The 24685-nt window shown below is 41.6% G+C and overlaps 1 protein-coding gene across 5 annotated transcripts in view; it reads right to left on the bottom strand.

Annotated features, from left to right (window-relative positions):
- The window catches only part of LOC126164718 (tight junction protein ZO-1), a 736986-nt gene that overhangs the window by 221984 nt on the left and 490317 nt on the right, over window positions 1-24685 (bottom strand). For all 5 annotated transcript variants that reach the window (XM_049920263.1, XM_049920266.1, XM_049920267.1 and 2 more), the window contains exon 10: window positions 11365-11537. In XM_049920263.1, the coding sequence (XP_049776220.1) occupies window positions 11365-11537 (173 nt within the window). The remainder of the gene's footprint in view (window positions 1-11364; window positions 11538-24685) is intronic.

Below are 24685 nucleotides of genomic sequence, written 5' to 3'. Positions count from 1 at the left end.
GTCGGGAGGGTAGTTACGGGATGCAAAAGCTGTTGTCAGGTTGTTGGTGTAATGCTTCAGGGATTCCGGACTGGAGCAGATTCATTTGCCACGAAGACCTAGGCTGTAGGGAAGGGACCGTTTGATGTGGAATGGGTGGCAGCTGTCATAATGGAGGTACTGTTGCTTGTTGGTGGGTTTGATGTGGACGGACGTGTGAAGCTGGCCTTTGGACAGGTGGAGGTCAACGTCAAGGAAAGTGGCATGGGATTTAGAGTAGGACCAGGTGAATCTGATGGAACCAAAGGAGTTGAGGTTGGAGAGGAAATTCTGGAGTTCTTCTTCACTGTGAGTCCAGATCATGAAAATGTCATCAATAAATCTGTACCAAACTTTGGGTTGGCAGGCCTGGGTAACCAAGAAGGCTTCCTCTAAGCGACCCATGAATAGGTTGGCGTACGAGGGGGCCATCCTGGTACCCATGGCTGTTCCCTTTAATTGTTGGTATGTCTGGCCTTCAAAAGTGAAGATGTTGTGGGTCAGGATGAAGCTGGCTAAGGTAATGAGGAAAGAGGTTTTAGGTAGGGTGGCAGGTGATCGGCGTGAAAGGAAGTGCTCCATCGCAGCGAGGCCCTGGACATGCGGAATATTTGTGTATAAGGAAGTGGCATCAATGGTTACAAGGATGGTTTCCGAGGGTAACAGACTGGGTAGGGATTCCAGGTGTTCAAGAAAGTGGTTGGTATATATATATATAACTCCGCCTAAGCCGGTCCCAAGCCCGGTTGTAAAAGGAGGAGGGGGAGGAGTAACACCTCGTAAAAAAACCTTGGTTCACCTGGCCCGGGTGATAGTACCTTGTGAGGGTCCCTTGCCAGGGATACGGCGAAGACCTCAACGGTAGGGAAGACGGAGATGAAGATCATCGGTACGGCGGAACTGGCGGAAGAGGCAAGCATTATCAACAAGATAAAGCATATTGAAAAGCCCAGACACGTCTGTGTGGCAACCACCGGTACTCTGGCCAGCGTCTGTTCACCATGTGAGGTGCGGCTGAACACCAAGCTCCAGGAACTAACAATCCCTGGTTCTAACTACCCAGCATTAGCTGGAACTTAATTACAAGCAGTATGATTCGTACAAGTAAAATTAATATTACCCCAGGTGGCCAATCCACTCGCCCTGTGGCGACAACCAAGCTATCGGATTCTGGGGAGCTTGGGCTCGTACGACAGAGAAAGTCGGAGTTCTCTAGTAAACGTCCACGAAAGTCCCATACATTTATTGGCACTTTTAACATTCAGACACTAATTCAGACAGGCAAACTTCATAATCTTACAACAGAACTCAACATACAGAAAATTCAAATCCTTGCTCTCCAAGAGACCAGATTCACTGATTCAGAAACAATAGACTACAACAATTACCGTATCTTTAAAAGTAAAACAGACAAGAAAATTGGCAAAGGAGCTGCAATATTTGGCATGGCTTTTATTGTAAATAAGGACACCCTTGACTCTGTTATAGACATAAATCAAATCAGTAACAGACTAATGACCATGCGAATCAAGCACACCAACAAAATATATACATTTATTAATGTTCATGCACCTACCAACATTGCCAACAAAAAAGAACCGGAGAAGACAGAAAAATTTTGGGAAAAACTCGAAACTGAAATGTCCAAAATTCCAGAGGAGGATGTAAAAATTCTTCTAGGGGATTTCAACGCGCAAATTGGCAAAGAGAGGAAATATAAAAAAACAGTCGGTAATTACCCTGCACACAAATTCACAAACAAGAACGGCATGAGACTCATCGAGTTATGTCAGCAAAACAACCTAAAAATCGTGACAACATCACTTCGAAAAGACCCCAATAAACAAAAAACATGGAGATCACCAAACCTTCAGCTTGGTGAATTTCAAATAGACCATGTTGCGATCTCCTATGACTTCCAGAAAGAAATACACGACGTTCAAGTCCGCAGAGGGGCAAATATAGATTCTGACCACTACCTTACCAGAGTTAAAATTAAATTCACTCCAAAAAGGAAACGCCAAAGGAAATCACCACTAATTCCCAAATTTGACTTGAAAAATATCAAGGAATCAGAAATTACAGAAGCATGGGATAAACAACCAACAAACAACTGGAAAGATTTCCGAACGAAAATTATACAGAAAGCAAGAGATTTGATTCCGTTAAAGAAAATATCCAAGCATCCATGGTGGAATTCGAATTGTGATAACGCTTTAGAAGAGAGACAACAAGCCTTTTTAAATTACAATTGTGACAAATCAGAAACCACACAACAAACATTTTTCAAAGTGAGAAAACAAACAGCTAAAATACTTAGACAAACTAAAAGAAAATACCTTAATGAACAACTAAACACAATTGAAGAAAACTTTAAGAACCACAACACTCAAGATTTTTATAAAATATTCGCAAATCAAATCAAAGGATACACTCCACAAAATCTCTGCTTCCGGAAACAGAATGGAAAATTGGCACTAACTAACAAAGAAAATTGCCAAGAACTAGCTAAATATTTCTCACAACTCCTAAATTGCCCACAACCAAGTACAAGATTCCCCAGATTACAACCAGAACACACGAATGAGACTTCACCACCACCATCTCAAGAAGAAATTTATAGTCACATTAGAAAACTCAAAAACAATAAATCATCAGGAGAAGATGGAATTGTAGCTGAACTACTGAAAAACCTTGGTCCAAATTCGTTAAAAGAGATCACTAACATCATCCAAGAAATTTGGCAGACAGAAAATATCCCAGAGGAGTGGAAGTGTGCACTAATTCACCCATTGCACAAAAAGGGAGAGAGATCAGACGTAAACAACTACAGAGGCATTTCACTTTTACCAGTTACCTACAAAATTCTATCTGCATGTCTCCTAAAGAGGGCACAAGAACAACTAGAACATACAATTTCAGACTACCAAGCAGGCTTTCGTCCTAATAGATCATGCCCGGAACAGATATTCAACCTTAAAACTATTTTAAAGATTAAAGCAATCAGGTCAAAACCAATAATCTGCACATTCGTTGATTTCAAAAAGGCATACGATTCCATAGACAGACAGTCTCTATGTCACATTCTCGAAGAACGAGGCCTAGACACTAGAACCCGAAAACTAATTGAACAAACACTAACAGAAACCAAATCAAAAATTAAATTCAGAGGGGAAATTTCGGAACCATTCTCAATTAAAACAGGAGTAAGACAAGGAGATGGGATCTCACCACTATTATTCAATATAGTTTTGGACAAAGTTATGAAAGAGTGGGAAGTAACACTAAGGAAACAAAGCTTGTGGAAGCCAATTGAACTAGGAAGAGGTAAAGGAAAATTGAACATCCCTTATTTAGCGTTTGCAGATGACTTGGCAATTATAACTGACAGTGAAGAAACAGCAGTAAAACAAATTGAGACACTTAAAGAATGTGCTGAGAAGGTTGGCCTGCAAATCTCCTTTGAGAAGACAGAATTCATCTGCTCAAAATTAGATATTTCGAAACTAAAAACAAAGTATGGTGAAATAACTAGAGTCAAGCACTTTAAGTATCTCGGTGAAGTTATTGAACCAACAGGACTTGAGAAAATAGCACAAAAAAACCGATTACAGAAAATCAAGAAAGCATTCGGACTTATTCAAAATATATATAACAAGAAATGTCTATCAAAAGGCACTAAAATCAGACACTACAACACAGTCATCAAACCAACAGTCACATATGCAAGTGAAACACTCTCCCTGAATAGAAAATTAGATTTACACGAAATTAAGAAAGTAGAGAGAAAAATTATTAGAAAAATCCTAGGACCACGATACACACAAGATGGATACAGGCTGCAGACTACCGAGACAACCGAAAAAATATCAAACATCGAGGCAGATATCAGGAAGAGGCGGATGAAGTTTAATGGACATATAGACAGATTACCTGGAAACAGGTTAACTAAACGTCTATTGGACTATATGACATCACTTAAGGCAACAATACCCTGGGTAACTGAAGTTAAGAAGGATTTGAAAAAGGCAAAAATTGACATAACAAACACATCAGACCGGGATACATTCAGAAGAAAAATCGACAAGTGGAAGTTTACTCCAGAGACGGAATCTAAACCTTTCCGACCAAAGTGGACCGAAGAAAGGAAGAAGGCCTTTGGGGAGGCAATGAAGAAATACTGGGAAAATAAGAAGAACATTAAGAAATGTTAATCACCTGCTTATCGTTCTCCCATGGGGACATTCGCTAATAATAATAATAATAATAATATATATATATACAATTCCTGCATCATGAATATAATAAAATGGATGATAATAAATTAAATTAAAGTATACACCAGAGACAACCATTGGGCAGTCAGAGCATGTGTAACATGAACAGATTCTTTTAAGAGGAAATCTACAAGACCTCAGTAGGAATGCAAGTGTCAGGTAAAGCAATTACTACAGCAAACCTTACAATATATGTGGAGATGAGAATCACACACTATTTGTTGTTAACTACCACATCATTTGAAGAAAAGTTCAAATGGCTCTGAGCACTATGGGACTTAACTTCTGAGGTCATCAGTCCCCTAAAACTTAGAACTACTTAAATCTAACTAACCTAAGGACATCACACACATCCATGCCTGAGGCAGGATTCGAACCTGCAACTGTAGTGGTCGTGCGGTTCCAGACTTTAGCGCCTAGAACTGCTCGGCCACCCCGACCCACGGAGAAAAGTTCCAGAAACAAAAATTATGATATTCTGGGAACTTAGAGATAGTTGCAATACGGAGAGAGTAGGAAAATTGTGACACTTGGAACATTTCGGAAAGATGAATTATCTTTCAAGCAGAAGCAGGTGGACAAGTAGTCTCTATCATCCACTTGATACTGTACTACACTGTTGTCTAATAACCAAGAGAGCATCATACAGAGTATCTTCACAGATATGTGTGATTAGACTGATGATATTATACGTTATACTGGCTGGCAAATTTTGAACAGAAATGATAGTAATATCAGGCATGTCCTAAGGATCTCTACTGTTCTCAATATATATAAATGTTTTATCGGACAGGGTCAAGAGTGTTATCAGATTGTTCACTGATGATTTTCACTTTTTTGGTGTAATGACAATAATTCAATAAACTGCCCAAAACAAAGAAAAAGAACCCAGTAGTATCCAGTCACAAGGTTAGTGGTTAATACCTGTGGCATGCCAGTTCAGCAATTTGAGGCGTTACTAAAAAGCAGTAAGAAATGTGACAAACAGAGAGAGTCTGTAATAAGCAAAGTTAATGGGAAACTAAGGCTTGCTAGAAGAGACCCAGAAAAGTGTAGTGAACTTGTAAAGGAAATCACATATAAACACTAGTACAAAGGTATAAAGTATTTCCCCAATTTTTAGAATCCTCATTAACTATGAACAACAGCAGACATTAAACGAGTTCAGAAACCTGCTTCTAGGATGAGAACAGGTCAGTATAGCTCATATCAAAGTGTATCAGAAAACCTAAGGGAACATAAATGGGAATTTTTGGAAGAAAGGCAATGATGTTGTTGCAAAATGCTGTTGGGTAATTTTAGAGAACTATTATTGGGAAAGGCTATGACACTCTGGTATATTTTACACTGGGATGATGAGAACATGATACGAGAGATTACAATGTCTATAGAGGCATATAGACAGACATTACTCCATTGCCCAGCATGTGGTTGGGATGTAATACAAAATCATTAATACTGGTAAAAGATATCTTATGCCATGCACTGTTAGTGGCTTGTGAATTATCCATCAATAGCTTAGTTTAAAGTATATTTTTGCTCCAGTCTTTGAGTGATTTCTTGGTTCAGTATATGAAACCTGCATATCACTGCAGCATGAAACAGTTTTCTTAGAATGCTTACCACAAATGTGTGAAACTTACACCAAGTAAACAATTTAGAGGGAGGCTATCTTCTCAATTACCATCAACACTGACTCTCTCTGCCCTACTCCTGGGATCACACCACAGCATTCCCTCTCACCAGTGGGAACATCACTGTGAGGAACTAAACACGTTCCATGGCCTCGGAGATTTGCTACTCAATTTGGTCCTATGGAACTAGATGCACAAAAATAAAATAAAAAGGAAGTTCAGGTTGATGATCAATAAAATAAATTAATGTGGTAATGGAAAGATGTGGTGAATTTTCCACTATAATAAATTTATATCGCCAAGTGACTCCATTTTGTTACACCTCATGCTGCCTGTCCTTCAAAGTTAGCAAAGTTTTCAGTCTTAACACAGTATGTGCCCACGCTTTTCCTTTACGATGGCTCATCCTCTGCTGCGGATAGTGTCCATGAGGTACCTGAATGTCTACGGAGGAATGGCAGCCCACTGTTCCTCGAGAACCCAAACCACAGAAGGTTGTCATGTCGGTGCTGTGGTCCGCATCTGAGCTGATGTCCAACTGAGCTGATGGCCTAATTCGTCCCAAAGGTGTTCCCTCGGTTCAGGTCAGGACTTTGGGCAGTCCATTTCAGGAATGCTGTTGTCCACAAATCATTGCCTCACAGTTGCTGCTTTATAATGGATGCACTGTCATGCTGATACAACCACTGTCTGTGAACTTTTCCTCTACTGTACACAGTACGTAGCAGTGTAAAACATGTCCATATCCTTTCACATTTAGCGTTTTCTGAAGCACAATAAGGAGATCACATCCCACCAGTGATAAACAACCTCATACCGTACTGCCTCCATACTTCACTGTTACACTACATATAATTTACAGGCACTCACCAAACCCAAACCCAAATCCAAACCCTTCCACTCGATTATCAAAGTGTAGAACATGATTCATTAAGCCAAATCACGCTTTACACTCACCTCAAATATCACTTAGTATAGACAACAGAAATGTACGGCTTACGAGGACCTGCTTAATAATTGTATCCAATTCTTTTTAACTTTCTACTCACTGTTATTGTGCTAACTGGGCTTTTGGTAGCATTTAGAATCTCATGACTGATTTCTTCTGCTGATTTCGTGCAATTTTTTACAACCACCTTCCACGCTGCTTGTCGGTACACGAGGTCTGCCTGTCCTTGGTATAGCTGTGGTTGTTCCTTTATCACCAACAGTCAACTTGGGCAGCTTCAGAGGGGTCCAAAGTGTCCCCGGTGAAAATTGTACCACAGACGTATGCATCTGGTAACTGGTGGCAAAAATTAGATGAGGCACGGGAGGGGGAGGGGGGGGGGGGATTTTCACGTGAGAGACAATTAGAAAAACATTTGTTTTTCATCTAAAACAATGGTAACTTACATATTCAGACTACAGATATAATGACGACATATGTACACGTCTGATATTTTAAAATTTTATCGCAAGTGGAAGCGAAAAAATTTCGCATTGTTTGCCTTGAAAATGAATAAATGGCCAAAGGTGCAACAATGCATTTTATCAATAAATAATTTTAGTAATCAAGGCTGACACCAAAAAGTTTCACGAGACCGTAAACTGCAGCCAAGAAAAATTTTAAGCACTTGTCTTATCTTCAATTATATTGCTCAACAGCTTTTGGAAAGTTATACTCAAGAGAATTGTTGAAACGGCGACTGGAACGGTCGCGGGGTAGTAGTGATGGAAACGCGGCTGGACCCGCGGAGAGGCCCGCAAACGACAACACGATGGGAGAGGACGGACACGACCATTGGAGGACCTTACGAGACAACAAGAACAGACAACAGAGTAACGAACCAAACAAGACAACCGCATCCACTGGAACAGTAACACGAAATTCGATACACTGTCTGAAGCGATATGTCCTGAGACGCACGCGATGTTAGCCTGCTGGCTGAGCGCGAGGCAGACGCTTAAGTACGCTATCGGGGGCACCGCTATTGGCCGCTGGGACCACGTGTTCCACTGTGGCGCCCTCACAGTAAAAGCGGGCCAGGAGACGTGTGCCACCACAGCTTACGGCACGATGGTGCAGAGACCTCTATGAGTCTTTGACGTCCATGACGTCTGGCACGGATTAAAATTCTGTGGCGCGCGGTACCAAAAGAACATGATTTCTTTTGTTTTTCATAGAACACAACAATAAATATTAAATGTGCTGATTACCTATCATTTCTGAGATAATGACATTTATATTATGTATCTTTCAAGAAATCAAACAATGGAAAATCTAGGCTGGAATGTAACAATACCAGAGAAGGAAATGATATCATCATCATCATCATCATCATCATCATCAATGATAGTCACAACAAAAAGATTCACACAATTAAAGCTTTCGGTCATCAAGGCCTTTGTCAGCAGTAGACATACATACACACACACACACACACACACACACACACACACACACACACACTCACACAAACGCAACTTGCACACACGTCTGCAGTCTCAGAGAGCTGAAACCACACTGCGAGCAGCAGCACCAGTGCACGATGGGAGAGGCGACTGGGTGGGGGTAAGGAGGAGGCAGAGACCCCCTCCCCCCTCTGCACTTTCTCTCCTACCCTCCATCTAAATTGCAACACTCCACTGTCCGCCACTCCCACCATACTGCCCCTCTCCCTCCCCGCCCCAGCCTCCAGCTCTCTGAGACTGCCGATGTGTGTGCAAGTTGCATTTGCGCGCGCGCGCGCGCGCGTGTGTGTGTGTGTGTGTGTGTGTGTGTGTGTGTGTGTGTGTGTGTGTGTGTGTCTACTGCTGACAAAGGCCTTAATGGCCAAAAGCTTCGATTGTGTGAATCTTTTTGTTGTGTCTATCGCGACTCAGCATCTCCGCTATATGGTGAGTAGCAACTTTCCTTCTCTGGTATTGTATCTTTCAAGAAAATATGAAAACAAATGCTAATACTCCAAGAGCAACTGTTTTCTGCCTGTCTCTGGTACTAGGCTGCTAGGACATAAAAACATCCAGTAGCAATCACTCAACAGCATGCTGTTTCTCTTTATAGCTTTATTCCATTGGTGAAATATGCTTCTGAAAGTGGTCACCATAATTTGGTGGGAAGGAATCCAGTGTGATAGCTCAAATCGTATTTTTAGCGGTATGTCACACTGTACCTGCTCATACAAGTGTACCAAATCATTCACGAGTCCTCTGAAATTTTCTGCTTTAAAATTTTGCTGAAAAGCATTGAAAAGACTGTTAAGAGATTGCCATTATATGTTTTTCCCTTACGTTTTAGGACTAATTGAATCTGATTGTCTTTAAAAAGTTTTCTGATCTTACTGTACACCTATCACCTTATACCTAAGGTACCTGACGAACTACATCCTCACCCATTAACTGCCATTTGTTGTATTGGACAATATACAAACAAACCTGGGCCACAGATATGGGTATCTGCATGGAACATTCCTAAGCTGACCTGTTTATAGGCCATCTGGAAGAACCCTTCCTAGACACCCAAGATCCCAAAACCCTCATCCTGTTCAGATTTATCGATGATATCTTCACGGATTGGATGTGAACCGAGACACCCTATCCTTATCCTACCGCAGCCACAGCACCCTCTCCCTTATCTGCTCATACTCAGTGGAGTGTACAATATTTCTGGAAACCGAAAACCACATTTCCAATGCTTCTGTAAATATTTCTACCCATGCTGAGACCCCTAACCACAGAGAATACCTCCATTTCGATAGCTGCCATTGCTTCCCCTAGCAGGCTGGGTACACACAGATGATACATCTGTTGTGATGAACACTCCCTTCACCTACATGGTAAAGACCTTCTTGAAGCATACACAGATCCCCATGAAATGGCTGGAAAAGACCACTTCCTCTGCCTCTTCCCCCCTCCCCCTCCCCCACCCACAATTACCCAGTATCATCCTAGACTGAAACAAGCTAGCCACATTGTTTTCCAGAATTGAAACAATCCTTGCCACTCTGCTATCAACTGAATTTGTGAAACATCCCAGTCTTAATCTGCACCCGCTTGCCAGATGGACCATACCCCTGTGGGAGGTCTGGGTGTGAGACCTGTCCTATTAACCCACTCAGTACACCCTATTCCAGTCCTGTCACATTCGTACTCTATCCCATCAGGAGCAAGACCACCCTCAAAAGTGGTCGCACTGTGTAACAGCTCCGCCGTTAAATCTCACACAAATTTTCACACAGGTACAACGCCCAACCACCTGTGTGCACAAATGAACAGTCACTGACAAACTGGGCCCAAGAGCACAACTGACCACTGATGGCCAAAAACTCTTTCAAACAATTGGTCAACATGAGTGGCTGCTTCAAAACTTTCCTCCCTCACCCAATACAAGCTTTTCAAAGCTATACAGATGGGAATCATCCTTAGTACACATCTTAGAATCCTGCATTCCAACAGCCCTCAATCTATACTAACCCGTGCTCCTCCCCCTCATCTAGCCCCACCCCTACTCCTGTGTCCCATGCTCAGTTCACATGTACCTTTCTGCAACCTCCCTCTTCCCCTGCTCCATCGTGCAGTCCATTCTTCCACATTACTGTGCATCAACTCCCAGTGCCACACTACTATGACCTCTCCCTCCCACCACAGCCACCCTTCCATCCCCTCCCTGCCTCTTATCTCTCATCACAAACTTCATGCAACACAACCCATCACCCCAATTGAGCTGCAGAGAGAGAGAGAGAGAGAGAGAGAGAGAGAGAGTGTGTGTGTGTGTGTGTGTGTGTGTGTGTGTGTGTGTGTGTGTGTCCGTCCCATTTTGATATTCCAAAACGATTGTCAAATTTGTTACACTCTATCCCATTTTTGTCGCATGTGCTTGAAACTTTCACCTATCCTTCAGTAGCTGCCTCATTCCATTCAAGATTTCACCTTCTTTTGTTTTCTTCATTCCTAATACCATTTACTGAGAACTTAAGCACTGTTGTTGAACAAATATCCCTTTTTATGTGTATGTATAATCTGCATTTTCTAATATGCTGGAAATGTTTTATTTTTGTACACATCTGTATCGTTAAAAAATATCTAAACCTCTAATCACCTCTCCGGTGAGTCTGTTTCTTCCAACCATTCTATTAATTTCACACTGTGTATCACAAGTCTACTATAGTTTCCATTTAATGGTCATTTAGAATCTGCACAAATGCTTTTTTTGTGATAAAACAATGATAATATTTAGTAACTCATAGAACTGGCACTGGCAGATACTGTGTGAGGTGCTAAGCATATGCTTAAGTGAATTACAGGAACACTCTCCGCTGGAATGTTCTGCATCAGTGACAGATTGTCATTAACCAGTTGTAAGGACAAGTATCTATGATAATTATGCACAAATTTCTACTGGATAAAATTCCACAAGGCTTCAGTACCATTTTATATCAGTACAGAATACTTACTCTTCCAAGAGACTTAGACCTACGATGACTGCCTCGGCGCCTCCGGAAGAAACTACCTCTGCTCTCTGATGCGGTCAGTTCTTTCTTTGTAGCGTTAAACTGTGCTGTAGCAAGCTCTTCAGCCCGTGCCTTATTAGGTATTATACCTTTTTGTACTTCCTGATTGTTACGACCTAAAACAATAAGTTGATGAAAAGACAGGTTCCACACAATCTCATGAAATGTTTAACAGATACGTAACAGAATAAATTAGAGGTGGTTAGTAGATCTATTAACTTGCCAGTAAGCCAGAGTTTCAGACTAGTGTACTCCCCCGGTTCATCTACAGTATTACTGTAGGAGCGACAAGCAGCTTAGAGACTTACCACAGCAGACTCCCATTTGAATAAAGCAGAGTTGGCTGACAGATGCAGAATTAGTGGCTAGTGTGCCCTCAACAGGTACATCTGTGATTGTTACAGGATGTTACGGTAAAACTGTGGAGGCACTCATCTGATAAAGAAGTGGAACTGGACCCACGCAGTAAGTATTCAGATACATGTCAAGAGCCACAAAGAGCAGCGTTTTTATGAGAACTTTGTTGTGTTTGTAGTCATGCAATATGTTGTGCTTAGTTAGATGCAAGTAGTCTGACTATATGACTCAGTGGGTATACGCTAAGACTTAAAATCCAAAAGCCTGGCATACAATCCCCCATCACGTAAGAATTTTTTCCCCCTGTTTCTTACACATCTTTCACCTCTGCAATTATTTATTAATGTGGATAATGCCAAGCTCCACAGCAGTACAGGTCCACACTGAACTGAAGGTGCCACTATCTGGAAGGGTCAGTCAGCCTGAAGATGGGAGGAAGGCAAAGGGATTCTGCTTCAGACCAGACTGTTCCTATAAAAGCACTGCGATGTTAAACCGACTTTCAAAATGAGGGCAACTATCTTATTTATCTCACATGAGAGATAAGATGTGTAGCAATTAACAATGTGTAATAATTATGCACAATTTCTCACCTACTTCCAAAGGCACAATTGTGGAGAGCTAAAATAAGTCACTTCCACAACTGGAGGTGTCCATTAGTTTTAGAGTTATGCATAGCACGAAATGAACAAGCATAAAATGAAATAAGAGATGTCCAAATTTAGAATTAATTGAGACAGTGAGTGCATCTTCGACTTTCATCCCTAAGATATCAGCAATCCTGATGCCAAGTAATGCTACGCATTTTGTTGGCATAATGATTGTGAATCAGAGTGTAGAAGTAAGTTTAGTATCACCATGATTCCATAGAAATAAAATTTCATTGAGAAATCTTAATTCTATCAGCGGATAAATGATAGTGTTTTCTTCAGTACCTACAAACAAAAATAAATAAATAAAGAATGACTGAAAGAAAGGAAGGAAGAAGGGGGGTGTGGGGGTGGGGAATATTCCACAGCCTGGCCAGAAGAAGGTCTTCACCTGAGAAGCTCTACTTGGTCAATCTAATAATTCTAAATTTCAACGGTATAGTAGTGCTATGTCAAGAAGAAGATACGGAAATCACAGCCTTCATAAAAACTTAATTGGCATATTGAGGCAACAAATATCATCTGATAACTTCAACTTCTCCAAAATACAGTGACAAGCAGATACTGTAACCTACTTGTGGAGTTAAAATACATCAATACACTTTGGCAGATTCCACAGAAGACAATAAACAGTACTCTTCAACAAGCAGGTAGGGGTTTGTCTTACCTTTACATCATATCTATGCATATCTATCACATTTTCCAGTATAAGATTTTAAATTCAGCAGATGCCTATCTATCACATTTTCCCATATAAGATTTTAAATTCAGCAAACATATTGATGTGAATTTTAAAATTACCCTGGTGAACTGGATATTCAAAAAAGGTTTTGGGCTTGCTGTCGGTCATATTACAATGCATGATATTTCAACTGGCCAGCTGCAAGTCATATTCAGGTGAGTTCATCTGTTTCTTGTTGGTGCCACTATAACTCTTTGTTAATAATTAAATTACTGAAGACTTTCATATTTGAACACTCAGTACCAACCTGAACATTAGAGTAGAACTTGTTACTCAATTTGATTTTTATTTGATCATGTAGTACTACATTGTGATCAGCACAAGTATGTGAAGCAGAGGACATGTCAAGAACACAATATATTCAGTGTCACAAATTCAGTAATAGCTGCAATGTTGATTTTACTTGCTAAAACTATCATTAGTAACAGCATTTGAGCTTTATGACTGGTCCTTATTCCAAGAGCTATGAATGTGGATGCTTGGATTTCTTTCCACTATAACTTGTCTCTTGTGAGTGATATTACTGTATTTTAATGTACACAAAGGTGAAGGTTAAGATGCAAAGCGTTTTGAAGATATTTCTGCAAAATTCAGGTAGTCTTTCTTCTTTATACAATTTCAACTACACTTCTTTTTACAATTGGAAGGAGACACAGAATTGGTCGTATTTTTTTGTTTTATTATCTGCAAAATTGATTTTCGGTCACTTAGTGACCATCCTCAGTGCTGTAATATACAATTAAAACTGATAGGCACTGGTTTATGTGATCGCTCTAAGCTTGTTGATACTAGTGCCTAGCAATTTTAATTGTATATTACAGCACTGAGGATGGTCACTAAGTGACCGATAATCGATTTTGCGGATAATAAAACAAAAAAATACGACCAATGCTGTGTCTCCTTCCAATTGTATCCATTATCTGGTCGTGGTGCACAGAACACTCCATGGAGTCGTCAATCAACACTTATTTTTCCCAAAATGAACACTTTCACTGATGATCACACTGTTACTTTGTTGTCAAGTGTGGTTTAAAGATATTATGCTATACTTACAATATTATGAGAAGGAATCAAGTGTGGTTTAAAGATATTATGGTACACTTACAAAATTATGAGAAAGAAAGTTGCTACTCACCATACAGCCAAGATGCTGAATCGAAGCAAGGCACAACAAAAAGAATGTCACAGTTATAGCTTTCAGCCATTAAGGCCTTCGTCAACAATAGACACACACACACACAAACATGTGTGCGCGCACGTGCTAATACAACTCACACAAATGAATGCAGTCTCAGGCAACTGAAACCACACACACATATTGATGTGAAAATGTACAAAAACAAATCATCCGTGCCTTATCTTTCCAATCTTCCACCACCTCCCAAAGTCCCACCGTCCAGCCACAGAGGAGCATTTCCCTCGTAACTCAGTACCACCCAGGACTGGAGCAACTGAATTACATTCTCCGCCATGATTTCAATTATCTCTTGTTGTACCCTGAAATGAAAAATGTCCTGCCCATTATCCTTTCCACCCCTCCCACAGTGGTATTCCCTGTCCATCAAACCTACACAATATACTTGTCCAGAAAGGTTAGAAATGAGAGGCAGAGCTCAGAATGAGAGAGACCCACCTGCAGCAAGGACGAGGCAAGAACTGTACCAGACCAAGAGAAATGAGAACTGAAATGAACAGTACAACTACAAACTCAAAGCAAGATGGTGGAAAGGCAAAGAGATGGGGGAGAAGAGAAAACTAGATGAAAAAGAATAAAGAAAAGAAATATGAAAAAATATAACAATAAAAAAACAATAATAGCAAAAGATACATTGCTACTCACCACACAGAGGAAGCAATGTATCACAGACAGGCGCAATGAAAAAGAATGTTAGGAATATTTCTGATTTCGGGCATATTCATTCTTCAGAAGTTGATAACTCACACACATTCACACAAGATCAACTCTCTCTCTCTCTCTCTCTCTCTCTCTCTCTCTCTCTGGGTCTGAGGGCCGACTGTGTGTGTGTGTCTAATGTGAACACTATCTGGGCAGGGGAACTGGGGGTGAGGAAGAGGTGGAGGTGGAGGGTGAGAGATATCAGGGTAGGGGTAGGGGAGGATTCTAGCACTGGAGTGTGCAGGAAAAGGGTAGGGCTACTAGATGCAGCATTGGGATGTTATTTTGGGCGCGAGCGGGGTGGGACGAAGCAGTGAAGAGGATATAACTCATAGGTGCAGTGGCAGGATAGGAGCTGTGTGTTTGTATCGTAATGGGAGCAGAGCAGGTGATACGCAGGTACAGGACAGACTTGCGAAGGATACGTTGTAGGAATGTTCCCACTTGTGCAATTCAGATGGCACAGGCTGTGAAATTGTCATTTAAGTGAAGCACATCATGTCAGGCAGCCCGTTCAGTTACTGGGTGGTCCAGCTGTTTGATCACACTGATATTTTGTGCCTGTGCAGAATGCAGCACAGTGATTGCAACTTAGTTTGTAGATGATACGGATGCCTTCACATGTGGTCCTGCCTTTGAGGGGGTAGGAGATACCAGTAACAGGACTGGAGTAGGTGATAGTAGGAGGATATATGCGACAGGTCTTGCATCTAGCTCTACTGCAATGAGGCAAGGTGTCGGGAGCACGAGTGGGGTAGGGGAGGATTCTAGCACTGGAGTGTGCAGGAAAAGGGTAGGGCTACTAGATGCAGCATTGGGATGTTATTTTGGGCGCGAGGGGGGTGGGACGAAGCAGTGAAGAGGATATAACTCATAGGTGCATTGGCAGGCATAGGTTGGGTGGGTGACGGAATACCACTCGAGGAGAGGTGAGGTGAATGTGTGTCATTTCAGGGTAGGATGAGGTAGTCAAAACCCTGGTGGGGAATGTGTTTTAGATTCTGCAGTCCTGGGTGGTATCGAGTCGTGACAGGTACTTCTTTGTGCCCAGACAGTAGGTATGTGGAAGACGCTACGTAATTGAAGATGCTAAACACAGGAGACCAGTTTCCGGACAAGGCCAGGTGGTAATTTTGGTCTGTGAAGGCCTACACGAGACCCTCAGCATATTTGGAAAGAGACTGCTTATCACTACAGTTGCAATAACCACAGGTGGCTGCACTGTATGGAAGAAACTTCTGCATGGAAGGGGGGACTGTATATTAATAGAGGTTAAGTCCAGGAGGTTGCCAGGATATCAGCATTTTCTAGTGATCAAATCCCATCACCAGAGTTCAGGGATACTAGTATCAGGTGGGAGGATCCAAACAGACCCTGCAGTGTGGTGTAGCAGGCACTCAGGTCCCGCACATTGTGCTGCAGAGCACAGATATTGGGTATCTGAAACACGGAAAATTCTAAGTCAAATCATGCACTTAGCTAGTTTAGTTGTGGTCATACGTATGTAAAACAACATACAGTGTACGTACACGAGATATGTTGCTCTGCCTTGATTGATCTGCAAGGTATATATGTAGAGAACACACATACACACTACATGGGGGATACTTTCAACTGAAATGGCAAATTGCCTTGAAAACAGCTTAGATGTAAGATTGACAGCATCCTCAAACTCTTTATAAAACTGTCTTTGCAGTTCTTTCCAGGCTGCAATGAATTATTCAAACCTCATGTTTCCTTTAACGTCTTCGTCCCTTCCATAAAGCTATTTTCTTTTTAAATGCATCCCCATCAAATCAGAAAGAAGTTAACTTGCAATGTCTTACTGTGGGCAGCATGCAGTCAAGTCCACTTAAAATGCGAAGTCTGTACTCCAGAGATATTCTAATTTTTGTTCACGCATTCCTTTTTCCTTCATAAATTCAACAGCAGCAAGTTTTAAATTGAAAAATTGTTCCAGGCATGCTCAGTGACTAAATCAACACACTTTGCAGTAACTTATGAAGTCTCCATAGTCTTCATTTAGTTCACTGAAAACAATGGAATAATGCGTGCAGCTTCAGAAATTTTACCATTCACACCACCAATTTCTTCATGTGTTCCATACCTGCAACTTTAGCACAAAGTGCTTTCTGACGTACAGAACAATAAATCCTGTCTGTCAATCATTGTAATTTTTTACTCTTTAATTGTCATCTGCATCTTTAAATTCTTTCTGCATGATACTGTAATGGCATTTCATAGCATAAGTGCAGTACTTGTTGCTTGGGCAAATTGAGAATTCTCATCCCTCTCTTCTGTCATTCCCATCCATTTTAAAGGATTGCGATGACAGATCACCAGACTGCCTGTTTTTGTGCAAACAGCCAGAGCCATATTCTTCACACCACGAACAAATAGCAAAAGTTATACTGAAGCCACAGCACAGTTCTGCCAAACTCAGAGAGTTGTGCTGACTGAGAAATGCCACACCGCAATGCTAAATGAAATGTCTCAACGTTATGTGTGCTTCCAAGAAGGTCCGAGCAAAGCCACGTGAAGACCGGGTCTCCACCTGCCACACGCTGTGCACATGAAGTTCGGCACACCGTGACCAGCTCAGCCCTAGCGTACGGAAGTGTCATCACTAAGTGGCTATAGGATGATACAGAATAATCTGACAGAATTTCTACCTGGTGCGATACATGGCAGCTTGCTCTGAGTGTAGAAAAATATACACTACTGGCCATTACAATTGCTACACCACGAAGATGACATGCTACAGACGCAAAATTTAACCGACAGGAAGAAGATGCAAATGATTAGCTTTTCAGAGCATTCACACAAGGTTGGCGCCGGTGGCGACACCTACAATGTGCTGACATGAGGAAAGTTTCCAACCGATTTCTATTACACATACAGCAGTTGACCGGTGTTTCCTGGTGAAACATTGTTGTGATGCCTCGTGTAAGGGGGAGAAATGCGTACCATCACATTTCCGACTTTCAAAAAGGGAGGATTGTAGCATATCACGATTGCGGTTTATCGTATCGCGACATTGCTGCTCACGTTGGTCGAGATCCAATGACTGTTAGCAGAATATGGAATCGGTGGGTTCAGGAGGGTAATACGGAACGCCGTGCTGGATCCCAACGGCCTCGTATCACTAGCAGTCGAGATCACAGGCATCTTATCCACATGGCTGTAACGGATTGAGCAGCCACGTCTTGATCCCTGAGTCAACAGATGGGGACGTTTGCAAGACAACAACCATCTGCACGAACAGTTCGATGACATTTGCAGCAGCATGCACTATCGGCTCGGAGACCATGGCTGCAGTTACCCTTGATGCTGCATCACAGACAGGAGCGCCTGCGATGGTGTACTCAATGACGAGCCTTGGTGCACGAATGGCAAAACATCATTTTTCGGATGAATCCAGGTTCTGTTTATAGCATCATGATCGTCGCATCCGTGTTTGATGACATCGCAGTGAACGTACATTGGAAGCGTGTATTCGTCATCGCCATACCATCACCCAGTGTGATGGTATGGGGTGCCATTGATTACACTTCTCAGTCACCTCTTGTTCGCATTGACGGCACTTTGCACAGTGGACATAACATTTCAGATGTGTTGTGACCTGTGGCTCTACCCTTCATTCGAGCCCTGTGAAACCCCACATTTCTGCAGGATAATGCATGACTGCATGTTGCAGGTCCTGTACAGGCCTTTCTGGATACAGAAAATGCTAAGACCTGTATTTCTTTACTTCTGACCGAGAAACCAAATACCAATTTTTGTAAGTCTAGCGTCAAATTTCTCTTAACACCGACATTTTTCAAAAATTTAAAACCTTCATCCCGTTTCTTCCCTTACTGATGGAATATCAAAAAATCCCTTCTTAAATGATGCCTAGAGTATAAGATACACACCTCCAAATTTCAAGTTTCTATCCTTAGTAGTTTGGTTTGGGCGATGATGAATGAGTCAGTCAGTCTGTTAAGACGTTTACTTTTATGCGCAGAGATGACATATTGCATGTGATACAATCAACAATACAGCTTACTTCGATCTATACTCAAAACCTATCAATGACGCAGGTGAGAAAGCAGGTCGCCAAATTACAATTTCATTATCTCAAGACTTTGAAAGTAAGTAGTCACATGAGAAGTTACGCTCAAGAGAATTACTGAAATGTCTTCATGAAACTGTAAGCAAAAGAAGTACTAACAAAATAAAAGTGTACGTGGAACAGGCAGTCTACTACTGAACAGGTACCTGCAAAGAAAGGGAGCTCTGCTAGGAGGTCAAAATCAGACATGGTATAACAGCCGCTGGAAGTATACTCAGATTAGTTTGTGACTGACGTTTTGGCTAGTCAAGTGGTAGGCACCAACTGGCAGCCAGCCATAGTTCTCTGTTGAACTTGTGCTTGCTGTGTAGTTTGTTCCCTAGTTACACTCGGAGCCTGCATGCTAGCAACACTGCCCCATGCCACTGCAGTCAGTCAATCAAAAAGTAATTTTAAGAGGAGTATAGATTGCTATTTGTAATGGAGTGTGTTCATTTCATATAAAAAAAACGGATTAAAAAAACTAGGAGAATCACACAATCTAAGTTCTGAGAAAAACTATTCAAAGGTACAGATTACAATGCAATAGCCCTCTAATCCAGCAATTCCTTTTCACACATGACTGTTCACAGGTGCTTCACATTTTTTCCAAGTCTGAGATGTGAGGATCTCCAGATGGCTGTGCTCCTGTTCCAAATGGCAAATGGGCTAGGATGTCCAGGTATGGACAGTTTTTCTGTATGTACTATAGCTGGAACATCCAAAAGGTTCGCGGAAACGAGGATGTCAAGGAAGGGTGAGATGCCACCAATCTCTAATTCCACGAATGCCACTCACGTGTTTGAGACACTCTTCCAGGTTTTCACATCCACAATATGAGGTAACAAATAAGTCACTTATTTAGCAATAAAATGAATTCTACTTTGCTGGAGTTATTCTAATGTTGATGTCCCCAAATTTCTCTTCAATTAATGTTTACTTTGTAGTGTCGCACGCTATTCTGTAGAAAGTAGCATGTCACACTTGAGGTTTAACACAGCTGATGAAATATGCTGGAAGATTTCTTAATGAGTATGTTAGTTAAAAAGACTGGACAGACCACTGTGTGGGAAATTCTGTGAAGAGGTGTAGTGATCCACGGATGCTGTTATGCCTGGGGAGCAGTACACGTGTTAAAGCATCACCAACTGCTGTGTTATGGGCCGCTTACCCCATGCTGGCACCACACCTGAGATGTGCTCGGCCCACAGAATTGTGCCACAGATGACACTGCACAGCTGCCTTCTGCTCTGCGCACAGATATCAAATGGTCTCGATTTGGACTTTGGGTGATGATCTCTCACATAGAGAACATTGTCTGCTCTGACAGGTGTAATACTAATCTGGTGTTCTGAAATGATGTCAATGTGAAATGCTGTTTATGGTGTCCGATGTCTGTCGAAGATGAAGCCACAGCATTGCTGGAGGGGTCGTGTGGTGGTACGCAAATATGCAGTGAATGAGGAATTGCCCGAACATTGGACACACCAGTGAACACAATGCATAAAATCTTACAACTGACCTGCCAGCAAGACAAATCATCACTCTGCAATTTCTTGCTCAGATGGAAGTAGATAATGAATGGCTATGGAACATTCTGTGCGCAGACAAAGCACATTTCCATCTCTAAGGACATGTCAATACACAGAATTTCATACCGACCGATACCACTTCATTCTGAAAAGGTGACTGTGTGGTGGGGGTTGCTGGAATCCTTTATTGTAACACCATATTTTTTCAAAGAGATGAGTCCTGCTTGTTGTTACCTATACCATCACTATTAAATGCTGTGAGATTCTTGTGCACCTATCTCATTCCAACCATCCAACAGCACGGATGTGTGGGTAGGATCACTTTTATGCAAGATGGCACTCCTCTGCACATTGCATAGCCAGTGAAGTGGCTGCTGGATACGCAGTTCGGAAAATTTTAAAATTATCAACTGACAGTTTCCTATTGCCTGGCCATCCAGATCACCTGATCTTTATCTGTATGACCTCTGGCTGTGGGGTTATCCAAATGATGTTGCATTCTGTGCCCCAGTTACGAACATAGTTGAACTGAAGGCATTTACAGCACAACACATTCTGAACATGACTCCTGAAACACACAGATCTGTTCTGGAACATGCTGTTTCTTGATTTCAACCTGTGGCAGAAAACAGTGGACCTGTCTTGTGCAACTCAGACTATATCTGTCATATTGCACGACATCTGTCATTTGCAGCCAACCCCATTTATGTAAAAATGCTTAAGCATCAGCTATTGGTAATTTTTGTTAACTTTCTTTTTATTCCATGGTGTTTCCCAATGTATTAATAATATGCTCATCAAATTTGACAGCATTCCGAGCAATGTCTCTCTTTATAGTGCTTTGAAATTGAAACTTTAATTATGGACACCCTGTAAAGTGCTGTGCAGTGGACACAAGTTATTTTTTTTTAACAATTCACATTTATTCTTCAGTCTCAATTGCACATTGTTAATTACAAGACATGTTCTGATCTCTCTGGCTTCACTGCTAAGTAATTGCACCAGCAACCCATCTTATCTTTGGCATAACCTCATATCAGAGTACTGAGTATGGTGTATGGTACTCTGACAGTAAGTTCTGGCACAGACAAGATGGATTGCTGACACTATTTCTATCTGAAGATGGTCCAGGGAGATTGAAACATGTCACGTAATTAAAAATATGCAACTGAGACTGAAGAATAAGTATGAGTTGTTTTAAATATCAAATTTTTTTGATTTTCTCACAATGAATATGTTGGCTACAGTAGACAGGAGATAGTCAGTAAGTGAGATGTGTTGCTTCATAACATGCTCTCACTTTCATATTCTAGGATTGACCAATGACGGGGCTGCGGTAGTGAGTGGGTGCCTGTGGCAAGTTTTACTGTGGGGACAAATGCAGGGGTAGGAAGTTTGGGATAGGGATAATGGGTTGGAAATGTCACAAGGTCTGGCTAGGATGTTACAGAGGTTCAGAGAGCAACAGTGGGTCATAAGGGGAGAAACTCGCTGCCTCAGCAGAATACCGAGTTACTCAAGGGTTAAGTGATACTGAGTGATGAGGAGGCTGCTTCTGAGTTCTTTGGAAGAGACAGCTGTATTTGTCAGGGTTGGAGGAGGAAACTGCCAAGGTGATTTGTTTGTGGATAAGCACCTGCATGGCAGCTGTGTGAGAGGACTGCCTGGGAATAGTTGCCAGTGTAGATGCCGAGGGATTTTGTCGTGGAGCAGATACAATTGCTGCAGATGCCTGCGTTGTAGGGAATGGAGCGTGTGAGTTTAAGAGTAAAGCCAGTTATTGGTTCAGCCCAGGAGAGTGACACAGCAACTAGGTAAACCAGGCAAGCATCGACTGCACTGAGTATAGAGTGGGGGAACCACAGATAAGGGTGGGCATCCTGAAGAGGACTAGTGTGGGAGCAGAAGTGCATAACGTGGTGATGTGGAATTGTCACTTGTTCTTATTCTGTTCCTAATACTGATAATAACAATTTTTTCTTTATTTTATCTCATATTTTGAAAGACTGGTAGGTGATAATTACATAAAATAGTTATTTTCTAATGCTCATAACATAATTCCATGGTTACCTATGCCTGTAGCCCAATTAATTTACACAGAAATAATTTTTAAGTGTAATTATCCAAGTTTTAAGACTCAGAACAACATGTGGAGACAGAATTTGGATGTTGCAGTATAGCACATCCGAGAGCCCTTAGGTTCCCCTTCTGAGTAAACATTTTATTTTTACCAAAGTTACTCATAATTAACATTTTCGTCTTCTAGAACCCTCCATTTTTAACTATAAGCGATGATCAAAAAGTTTCCATTTGTGGGTTTTGCTGCAGTGTATATGCAACAGTGTGAGTCCAATGTGCGTATATAAGCACCAACATGCAGACAAGGGTATTCATATCTTTCCATCCTGTGTGGTAAATGCGGAAACATGACCAATAGCAATGTTATTACCAAATGCATCCAAACAGAACCAACATGCTGTTATTCTTTTCTTGGTTGCCAAAGGAAAAACACTGTAGGCATCCACTGGAGATTGTAGAATGTGTATAGTGCAGTATGTCTGCTGAGAACCACATCTGTGTGCCAAGTTCCATGCTGGTTGCAATTCGAGACAAGACAGCAGTCGATTTGGGAGGCCAGCCTCATCCATTACACCACCTCAACGGGCAACGGGGAGGATGAGAGAGAAGGAGTAAGGGGGGGTGGGGGGACACAAGCACCCACCCTATATGAGATTTTCATTCTGCAGTGGAGTCTGCACTGATTTGAAACTTGCTGGCAGAATTAAAACTGTGTATTGGACCGAGACTCGAACTCGGGACCTTTGCCTTTTGCGGGCAAATGCTCTACCATCTGGGCTACCCAAGCATGACTCACGACCCACTCCCATAGCCTTAGTTCCGCCAGTACCTCATCTCCTACCTTCCAAACTTCACAGAAGCTCTTCTGCGAACCTTGCAGTTTCGAAGGTAGGAGACGAGGTACTGGCAGAATTGAGGCTGTGGGGACAGGTCGTGAGTCATGCTTGGGTAGCTCAGATGGTAGAGCATTTGCCTGTGAAAGGCAAAGGTCCTGAATTCAAGTCTCGGTATGGCAAACAGTTTTAATTCTGCCAGGAAGTTTCACTCACCCCATAGTCCTAATATCTCCTCATGCATTTATCATACATTAGATCCCTTAAAGAAGGCTTTTAGGAGCCAACAATTCCTGTCAGATGAGGATGTGTAGCAGAGACAGACATCTTCATGTAGCAGGACACAGTGTTTTAGCAAACAGATATATTCAACCTGATGCATAAGTGGGATGATTGCCTCAATGATTATTGTGATTTTGCCTGACTGGCATACCGATTCTGGATTGCCCCTAATATTATTTACTCCCAAAATTCAGTTATATAGATTTGTAGCTCTAGTTTATTCTTATTACAAAAACACAATTTTGTACTAGGGAAATATGATTTGTTAATTACTCAATCTGAAAAATTACGTATTTTAGCCACATTTGGTGGGAAATGGGAATCCCCATGGGAGTATACATACGAGGGTGAGTCAAATGAAAACCTTAAATATTTTTTAAAATATTATTTATTGTGCAGAAGTGGTACAAAGCTGTATCACTTTTCAACATAATCTCCCCCATGCTCAACGCAAGTCCTCCAGCACTTCCAAAGTGCATAAATTCCTTTAGAAAAAAATTCTTTTGGTAGTCCGCACAACCACTCATGCACCGTGTGGCATACCTCTTCATCAGTACGGAACTTCTTTCCACCCATTGCATCTTTGAGTGGTCCAACATATGAAAATCACTTGGGGCAAGGTCTGGTGAGTATGGTAGATGAGGAAGACACTCAAAATGCAGGTGTGTGATTGTTGCAACTGTTGTATGGGCAGTGTGGGGCCTTGCATTGTCATGTTGCAAAAGGAAACCTGCTGACAGCAATCCATTTCGCTTTGATTTGATTGCAGGCCGCAGTTGATTTTTTAGGAGATCTGTGT

The sequence above is a fragment of the Schistocerca cancellata genome, chromosome 1 (assembly GCF_023864275.1).
Source record: "Schistocerca cancellata isolate TAMUIC-IGC-003103 chromosome 1, iqSchCanc2.1, whole genome shotgun sequence".
NCBI lineage: Eukaryota > Metazoa > Arthropoda > Insecta > Orthoptera > Acrididae > Schistocerca > Schistocerca cancellata.
This window is presented reverse-complemented; position numbering and strand designations above follow the sequence as displayed.